The sequence below is a fragment of the Pangasianodon hypophthalmus genome, chromosome 5 (assembly GCF_027358585.1).
Source record: "Pangasianodon hypophthalmus isolate fPanHyp1 chromosome 5, fPanHyp1.pri, whole genome shotgun sequence".
Taxonomy (NCBI): Eukaryota; Metazoa; Chordata; class Actinopteri; order Siluriformes; family Pangasiidae; genus Pangasianodon; species Pangasianodon hypophthalmus.
Genome location: NC_069714.1, coordinates 19,026,599 through 19,036,809, shown reverse-complemented (window position 1 = coordinate 19,036,809; position 10,211 = coordinate 19,026,599). Strand labels below are relative to the sequence as shown.

The window sequence follows — 10,211 nt, the reverse complement described above, 5'->3', positions numbered from 1 at the left end:
CTCCACTACTTGGCCACATGAAAATTGCAGTAATGCTGCAAAGATAAACTACAAATATCATTCACTAGTTGTATTTACATTAAATAAATAAGTCATTTCTCTAGCTGGTATAAAAAATTTAAGTCACTGCTAGCAATGTCATCAGTTTTGATAAATGAATATTGACAGTGATTGGCTGAGTGTTTTTCATAGTAAACTCATAACATTGTGCAGTGGGTTTTCTTTATTTATACAAGATTTTACGAGAAAAAAATGAATTGAAAGTTGTTGCTTTCATACTACATGTAAATCTACTGTATACTGCCATGTCAAATAGGGTTTCTTGTTTACAAACTGCAAACCCCATGGATACACTATGGTATAGGATAGGGTGGCAAGATATATTTGCCAAGAATATAACTGACATGTGAGAATCTAGATGATTGTTTATATGTCGGAAATCAGCATCACTTTTACTTTCTTTCATTCATTCATTTTGTCTTCAGTAAGCACTTTATCCTGATCAGGGTTTTGGTGGATCCAGATCCTATTCCAGGAACTGCACAGGAACATACCCTGGATGTGACGCCAGTTCATCACAGAACACCATGCACACAAATTCACACACTCATTTACACCTAGGGGTAATTTTAGCATAGCCAATTCACTTACCACAATGTGTTTGCGAATTGGGAGGAGTTCTCCACAGACAGTAACCCAAGATCAGGATCGAACCGAAGACCCTGGAGATGTGAGCTGGCATCTCTACCCGCTTTTGCTTTCATTTTCATTTGATTTTTATGACATTGTGCATTGTGTTTTCATTTACATGTTTACCACGCAGGTCACTACTGCATTAGCCAATCACTGTCAGTATTCATTCAGGAAAAATGTCATCATCCATAGCAATGGGATCTAACCCAACCTTCCACCTTAAATCCATAGTAAAAGTTCCTTCCAGAAATGTCATTAATAGGTTTTAAGGAGAAACTCTTGGGAACTTTTAGTGCTGCTTAGGAGAACTCAGTGGTAAAATAAGATTCTATGTCAATATGGCCCCAGAAGCCACAGAGTGCATTAATAAACAGTAAATAGGGAAACAAATTTACAAGTGCAGGTTAATCTAAGTGGGATCATAGATCTTACATGCAAATGAATGAAAATATAATGAAAGAGATTAATACTAAAAAGAAACCGTTGTATGCTTGCATTTTTTTATGTTAAAAAAAATCCACAGTATAATACAACAATACAACAACCTCCCATAGGGACAGTTTTCCCATTATTTATGCTTTTCACAATTAAATGTCACACATTGTTCAATATTATGAGTGAATAAAAAAATAAAAACAGGAAAATTAAATTTTGGCCCCCACAATTAAGTTTTAGAAAATATAAAGTTTCCACTGGCAAGTCATTTTCATTAAAGTTCTTCTTATAGATTAATATGTAACATATACATGATGAACATTCCTCCAAGGAACGTCTTTACAGTGCCTTTTACCAAATACAGTAAATGCGCTTTATAGGATACTTAGTACTAAGTGGTAAGTAATCAATATATAATATGCATATGCAGCAATAATACAAAGATGAGCCAGCTGGATCTGAAGTAAGGATAGTAGCTAAGCATTGATTACAGAAATAAATAAAATTTTGTTATAGCTATTATTATAAATAATGAGTTATAGAGCTTTACATTTTTTTTTTTCCAGAAAAGAATCATTTTTCTTTAAACACACCAACATGTAAACAAACAGAACTCAGGCATTTCCACATGAAACAAAAGCATCTGTTGGAATATTTTTTTTTAACATGATCAGTTTTAACACTCGTCATTAGTGCTGATTACATCAACACTTTTAATTACATCCAACAAAACTAGGTGCAGTGAAAGGAAATAACATCAAGGACATTCGTGTTTGGTTTCATCGAACTCAGAGTGCACCTTTTTGAGCTGATGAGCTGAATCTCTACAGTGCAGAAGACTGTTTATGCATGAATTTGCGTTTAAGGTACTCCAATAAAGCACAGCGCACCCTCTCTTGATGCGTGTAGACTGGCACAGCAATAACAATCTATTTATCAGTGTACTTTACAGTTGCACGTCAACAGTTCTTCGCTGTTGGATGATCCTGATCTGACCTTTACCTACTTTACTTACAAACAGCTCAAGTTGTCACAGGCTGTTCTTGGGGTTTTGTACGGAGAACATTGTATCTGCTCTCCGTGCTTCACAGACGCACAGCGTGTCTTTTTATGTCCTGTGTATAAAAAAATTGATGCAGATGGATGGTATTCCTCAGGCATTACTAACATTTGAGGTGTTTCTTGCTGGACATGTCGTTCCAGATCCGGTGTATCTCTTCAGGAGAGATTTGGTGCACTGTGATGACTCGACGGTACCTACAGAGGCTGTAAGCCATTTTCCAATGATTGAAGCCACTATTCTGATACGGGTGAATGCCAAGCTTCCGTAAGCAAACGCCTACGTAAACGTCCTCCAGATGAAGCAGACGGGTGTGAAGGGAAGTCTTATAGATCAGCTCAGCCACATCTGCTGAGAAGACGTAGCCCGTGCCGGAGCAGAACGGCGGGTACTTACTTTCAGGGTACAGGTCTCTGGGCATGTACCACTTACTGCGCATATCCCGAATAGGTGAGCCATTTATGACGTAGCCTGTGAAATACCTCCGTCTGGGCTTGGTGTCTGGTTTTAGCAACTTATACACCAGGTTGTCCATGTTGACGAAAATGTCACTGTCCGTCTTCATCACGTACTTGGCCTGGTTGCAGAAGGTGGCCACCCAGCGCATTCCCATCAGCGTCTTTAGAGTCAGGTTATGGTAGGAATCCACAAAGTCCTCCACTACAATGTCATGGAAGATCTGACTCTCTTGCTCCACCATCTGATTGAGCATGCTGTCTGTGCTGCGGCCAAGGAGGAAGAGTGTTATGATGCGAAGGTCGCTGAATGTGCTCTCATCGCCCCATGTTTCCCGGATTGCCTGCCGAGCATCAAACTCTTTATGTGTTGTGCTAATGAGGATCACCAGGAACGGCACGTTGGTCTCACATTTCTTGGGCTCGTTAATGATGAAATCGAATGCGTGAGGGTTTAAAGGGCGGGTTCGGATGTTGTTAAACGTGGTGTTGGCAGTTCTTTGTGGCTTAACGGTTTTGCGTGCAGGCACAGTCAGCTGCCCAACTAACGACGTTGTGGGTCTGGATATGCTGAGATACCACAGGGCACTTGCCCAACAAACAACTGTCAACACATATAGGCATGACACTTTTGAAGGCATTATGGAGCGTTTTATGTGTGTTTAGGTTGCTGAATATCAAGTAGCATCTTAGCCATTAGTAATGGTGCTTCAGGCAAAGCAGCGCAAGACTGCATCTGTGTGCCGCTTGATATTAATTGTCAGTTACTGATGGCTTTCGAGTAAAATTGAGCTACTCTCTCTTCATGCAGAAATTGCACAAAATTGTCAGAGGGCTCTGAATTTTCCTTCCAAGAATCCTCCACATGTTCAATCGAAAAACTGGAAAATACAAATATACATATGCTTTAAACGTTCCAACTCAAGATAACACTTTCATTTATTAAAGTCAAAAGGAGGAGTTTATTCCAGATCCTACTGCTCATGAACCAGCTCATTACAGGTCATAAAAAAATAATAATCTGGCATAGGAGCTGGGGAAAAAAACCGAGAACTTAATAGAAAACCCACAGATAGGATCTTCTGAGATATGGTCATGTTTAAGCATAGTCACGTATACACCATGTAAACTGTAGACTCTAGAGAATGGGGAGATAGTGAATATATTGTGTTACTATGCAGTACAGATTTGTCACTACACACAGTATTAGCTATTCTTTATGTACAGCACATCGAGGGCTCTATTTTTGTGCTGACACACACGTAATGTCCTGGTTAATTATACTGAGGTGTTGCTATTTTATTTGGGCACCATCCAGTTTTTATTTTGCATCACCTTTTCTCAGATACTAAAATACAAGTGTTAACAATTATTCTATCCATAACAAATATGAACAAACAACTCAGATGCAGGTACTGAATGCCAGCTGTTGAAGTCACACACAACCTTCTACGTTAACCAGCGTTTAACTCTGCACCAGCTGTGAGATGCAGTAGAAATACATACACTCATCCATCCTGCTGTGTACATAATGCAACCAAATCCAACATAACATTACTGTATTAAAATAAACAATTTATTTACATAATCAGCAGTATCGATGCTGTAAAGATACCAAGACGTTCTCAGTTCATTTTGCGCTTTTGTATGATTCTGCTCTCAAAAACCAAATGAAAATCATTGAACTAGCCAATACTTCTAATACTAAATTCTCCTACATAAACAAACCTGTACATGTTTTAAAGTGTGGAATTCATTTTCACTGTTGAAGCTGGTGTGAAGCTGATTATGTATAAAAAACTCTCAGGCACGGGGCTTTAATACCCCTGCAGTATGTAGCAATTTGTTAAAAAAAAGACGTGGTAGAGATCGTGTTCTGCATAAACATTCACCTTTTCATCTCTTTAAACAAGTGTTTACTTGTAATGTGATTAGACATAATTAGTAACTATATTCAGTGATCCATGAGAATTTGGTATTTATGTTGTTTTGGAAACTATTAAATATAGCTCATATGATGTTTTAATTGCAGACCAATACAGCATAATATGGCATGAATTTTTCATTTTATAATGTTTATGGCAGGAAGCCATGCCTGGGGGAAATGCACTCTCTGTGTGCACAGCTTGTAAACTCTCCATCATTCTGTCGATATTCATCTTTAACATTCTGCATGCTTCCTCTTTAAAACCTTTCAATCTCTCCCTTAAACTGATACCTGTATATTTCACCAATTACACATCTTAAATGATTATGGACTTTGGACAAAAAAAGTTGCAAAAGAATGGGACTGGAAAATCAGGGTGTGATATCATTTAATGCTATGTAATGTATGTAAATTAGTTTATCAGACTCATTCAGAGGCAGTGCAACCCACAGCAATGACAGAGTCCTCAATATAAACCTGCTGTTAAGTATGCGAAATAATATTTAATTTCAAAATATCTGAATTATGAGTGCTACATTTACTTACCATGTATTAGTCTCTCGGAGGGTGAATAAATGCAACCTGCAATTAAAGAATTAAAAAACAACAATTAACACCAATACTTTCATTTGTACTAATATAAAGTAAACATGTTTTATGTATGTGGGATCGCTAATGAAATCAACAAAATAGTAATAATAATAAGCTGCTGTTATTAAGAAATTTACAGTCACAAGGCTGCATTGAAGCAGTGAAATGAAAAATTGCTCTGTAGCACTACGCAAACATTTTATTCTGTCCTTTTGCGAAAGTCAGTCCTTATCGCTCTGTGCTTTCACTTTGCCAGCATCTTTGGTTTTGCTTCATTGGTTCAGTTTCAAATGCTTTCTGTCTCACAGAGCCTTTGCTATATTTGCCGTAAAACAAATGACAAAAGAGAAATAAGTCACCGCAGTCTGTCTGCACTAAACACTGCAGTACAGTGACAGTGGGTTTGTGTTGGTTAAGAATGCAATGCTATGAGACTTGATGCTCAGCAGAAGTGAAGAAATTGTGTTTCTACATGCACGGTTGAGTTGGTAAGTATGAGCTGAAATACGAGTAAACAAAATGTTTATCTACTGCAAGACAAAAGTTTGACTCTCCTTCCCACAGTCCCACACATCTTCATAAAACTCTCAGTGATTGCCTGTACTGAGACTAGGTGATACTGACATAACATGGGTATTGCATTTCCAACATATTTCATGGATGTTTAATCAAAATTCGATCATCTCTTCATCTCGGCTGTTTTCTCATACCAAGCCTACTAGAACAATAAATGTTGCTCTGTCACTTCTAGTCATTCACTCTTCTAAAAGCAGGAGAAAATAACAGAGCGTCTGGAGCTTTACAGAGCATCACACATTGACTTCAGAGACTAAAATTCTCTGCCTTGGATAAGAAAAGCTTTGTTCGCTATTAGTTTTGACATATAAACCTCATGTTTATTTACATTATCTTGCCAAGACAGATGTTGGGCGAAAATGAAATTTTAACAAACAAACATTTTAAAAATCTTTTAATATCTTCTGTGGTGTGAGGATGATGTAAATTGCTGTTAAAGCTTAATGTGCCTTGGGGGGGGTGGGGGGTGGGGGCGCATTAGAAAGAGACAAGGGTGTTATAAAGAAGGCAAAGTGATAAAAATGTCTGTCACATTCCCATAGCCAAGGCACAGCAGGAGGGTGGCTGCCCAAGTCCAACACATTATCTTTAAAGAAAAGATTTAGATTCCACCAGATCTGATCACCAGCTGGACAGCCTGTATGATTAAAGGGAAGGCTCAGCGCCACAAACACACACACAGGGAGATAACAGCAGAAGGGCTACAGATGTTTTTCACAATCAGAGCTTGTTTATCAAAGAGACAGAGAGAAGGTTTTGTCAGTAAAAATAGATAAATAATTGTGACAGGTAAAAAAAAAACATCAGTGCTGAAACAAGAAATGGCAGCAGATAGTCACTGTCCATCTCAGATAAGCACAGGATGGATTTTGTTTCAAAGCTGATGAAAGTCAGAGGCATGTTTATGAAAATCAGTTTGGTCAAACACCTGGCTTCAGCTATTGACTGCAGCTGGATGTATACTAGGACCGTGTGTTTATTCTCACTCTCCAGGAGTAATGAAGTGCCTTATCTTTGACTTACAATCTTCATATTCTCATTTTTTTCATTACCTACTGTATGTAATTACCAGTAGACAAATTTCATATCCTATTATGTCTACTTTCCTCCTCTGGTAATAGAACACATTTATCAGCTCAGTCCTCTCTTTGGGAACTTCATTAAAGCACTTTTAACTTGAGATTTATGGAATGAAAAATTCAGATGCATATAAATTAAGTGTTCAAAAGCCACTTTTTTCACCGAACCATAAGAGAAATCAGTGTTCAGTGCGGCATGGTGCCACAGTGTGTACCTCACAGCTCCAGGGTTCCTGTTTTGATTTTGAACTTGGGTTACTTGTGTGTAATCTCGTGTGGTGTCCTTTTGTTCTTGGGTTTCCTCCCACCTCCCAAAAATATATAAGTATGTGGATTGCTATGCTAACTTCCCCTAGTTATGAATGTGTGTGTGTGTGTGTGTGTGTGTGTGTGTGTGTGTGTGTGTGTGTGTGCATGGTGCACCCATCTAGGGTGTATTTCTTTCCCGCTCCCAGTGTTCCCAGGATATGCTCCAGATCCAGGATAAAGCACTTACTGAAGATGAATAAATAATTTAGTAAATGGAGACCTTTTGTACTATAAAAGCTTAGGGAAATGATAAATAGAGAACACACACAGACACACATATACATGTTTGTCCTACTATCCTTGCGAAGACCTTCCATTAACATAATTATTAATGCAGCGAATTAATCTTAGACCTAAAATTAATGCTAAACCTAAAATTAACCCTAACCTTAAACTCAGTACTCGGTGATCTCAGGAAACTTTTGGCTCTTTTTTTTATTTGAAACATCTGAAACAAAAAGCTGAAACAAAAGATGAAGTTTTTATTAAAAAGAAAACAGCCCAACATCTCCACAATGTCAAAATGATCAGATATTCCTATCCTTCTGGGGACATTTGGTTACCACCAAGATATAAAACATTCTCGCACATGCTCTCACACACACACACACCCCCAGCAAGGTTCCAAAAACGATTAACCTTCAAACTGCATCCATCATAGTTCATAGAATCATATGATAAATAATGGATCAAAATATTATGAAATACATTCCCAGGTGCAGGACTCATTTGTGTGACTGACAGGACAGCAGGAAGTGTTGAGCGCTGGAGCACCTGTGCTGTAACACTGCCCTGTCTGCCCCATCACCTTCTCTTCTCCTATTTTGACGGTCTCACACAGTAATTGCAGCATGTCACAGCAGCAGCACACCTCAGTGCACACACACACACACACAGACAGCACACTGCACCACCTGCCAAACACATCCTCACTGCTATTCAAATTTGATTAACTTAAGTGGCTGTAAAATACTGCTCTTCAATGTCTGCTCCTCATCCAATCTCAGATTAAATGCTTAAAAACAGCAGGCCATTGAGTTTCAGCTGCACTGTTGTGAACTGAAGAGAGTGTACAGGAACACACGACCAGAATTATTATTAGATATGTTTCCACTTCAAAGTATAATCTGGCCAAAAAAATTGATAAAAAGGTGGGTCTGGGGTGGGAATACACCCTGGATGGGATGCCAGTCCATCGCAGGATACCACACACACACACACACACACACACACACACAGACACACACACACACACACACACAGACACACACACACACACACACATTTTCACACACTCATTCACACCCAGGGGCAATTTAGATTAGTGAATCCACCTACTGGCATGTATTTATGAGGTGGGAGGGAAGCGGAAAACCAGGAAGAAACCAGTGGGAAATTTTCTATTTTAATTCATCGCTTGATTGAGTGGCCTATAGCCTTCATACCAAACGTGTTGTGTTCTGTTATGACATGCTGGCACTGTATTTTTTTAAAAACTTTTTTTTTTTTAGAAAAGATTGTAGCAGTATCTGTGATACTTAGACAGTAGAGATAGTTTCTATCGCTTGTCTAACAACATGATGTCCTCTCCAGTTTCTACATTGCTCAAAAAATGCCTCTGTAGCAACAGTGATTAGCTAGTTAGCTAATATATTTCTTACTGAAGAATATATTAGCTGTATTTACTTACACTTATATTACTATTCTTACTTACTCAATGGATAAATGAATGAATGCACATCATTCAACATATTTAAGATTCATTCATCTGACTTAATTAAGAGCTTCATTCAACACTTGTTCAACTCCATAACAGACAACAGGCCAGTGGGATGAAATCCTCATGGTATTTCTAAATATAATCACTGCTTCTCATTTGAGTAACAGTATTTCTAAGGAAGATCCCGGGCAAATAGCAAAATCCAGTCTGTCAATATGGGCTCTTGCTCTTTCCTTCTGTTATTAAACCACTGCAGGATTTTGTAGAAAACTGTTGCATGATGTTTCTCCTGTTGCATGATGTATTTTTCACTCTGGTGTAAACCCTGTTAGAGAGATGAGTCAGAACAAAAAGAAAAACACAAGTCAAGAGATTTTCATATTCAATTAGATCAATGCTCAGGAAATCAAATGTCTTCTGATTAACAGCAGGAACTAAGGGTCGAATCACACGTATTTACAAGAATACATACACTTAAAACTACGCAAAGATTTCACACACTGTTGCATTCAGAAATGTGTCTTTGCAAAATTCATAATGCAACACAAGCTGCATACTGAGCATTGCAGCAAGGGGTGCTATAGTCAGCTAAGAGCAGCGGCTAGTTTCTCCCCATCAACCATCACGGCGGAGCAACTGTTCAATAAGTCTCGTGCAGATCTGGTCCGTTCATATAAAAATGAATAGTAAATCATCGGCTCTGCGCTTCGATTGAACAGCAGTTGAAAATGCATGGCCAGAAATTGCATGTTCTGTTAGTTTATGACAAAGAAACTGTCGAGAGAAAATGGAAACAGTTTTGGGACAGATTTGTCCAAGCCAAGAAAAGGTGGAAGGATGTCCGTAGTGGCTACGGCTATCTGGTGATTCTGGAAATACTCGGATGGCCCTGTGATTATAGCGCTTTACTACCGAGTCCAAAATTCAGGATTCAGTAATGTTACTGGAAATGTTTAAAGTTTTTAAAGACACTCTCTATCGGAATTTAATGAGCTTTATAACTACCACAACGTAAGAACGCATGTTGAGTATGCACAACAGGAATGTGTGTTAGCAAAGTTTTGGATGGGCGTTGTCATTTGTGTTTGCATAAGTAGTACATAAAGTATATTTCAGCCCTTACACAAATGGTTCAAGGTCATTATGTATGGCTCAAAGGGTTAAGGTACCTAATTTTTAAATAAGGAACATTTAATATGTTTGCCAACAGGTTACTTGGTAAAAGATTGATCTAAGGGACAGGTATTAAGACTAACTGGCGGTGTACTAAGGGGCAATTTGCCACACATCTTGGAGCTGGACCCTCATTTTGCTGTCAGGCACTATGTGGCTGAAAAATATGACCAGCCTACCTCAAAAAAAAAGA

At 38.4% G+C, this 10,211-nt stretch overlaps 1 protein-coding gene across 1 annotated transcript in view; it reads right to left on the bottom strand.

Moving 5' to 3' along the window:
- Positions 1-594: 594 nt before the first annotated feature.
- The window catches only part of b3galt1b (UDP-Gal:betaGlcNAc beta 1,3-galactosyltransferase, polypeptide 1b), a 111,800-nt gene continuing 102,183 nt past the window's right edge, over positions 595-10,211 (bottom strand). Inside the window, exons 3-4 of the mRNA XM_026946525.3 lie at positions 5,117-5,152; positions 595-3,524 (exon numbers count right to left, since the gene is read on the bottom strand). Coding sequence (XP_026802326.1) covers positions 2,292-3,284 — 993 coding nt within the window. The 5' untranslated portion in view covers positions 3,285-3,524; positions 5,117-5,152 and the 3' untranslated portion in view covers positions 595-2,291. The remainder of the gene's footprint in view (positions 3,525-5,116; positions 5,153-10,211) is intronic.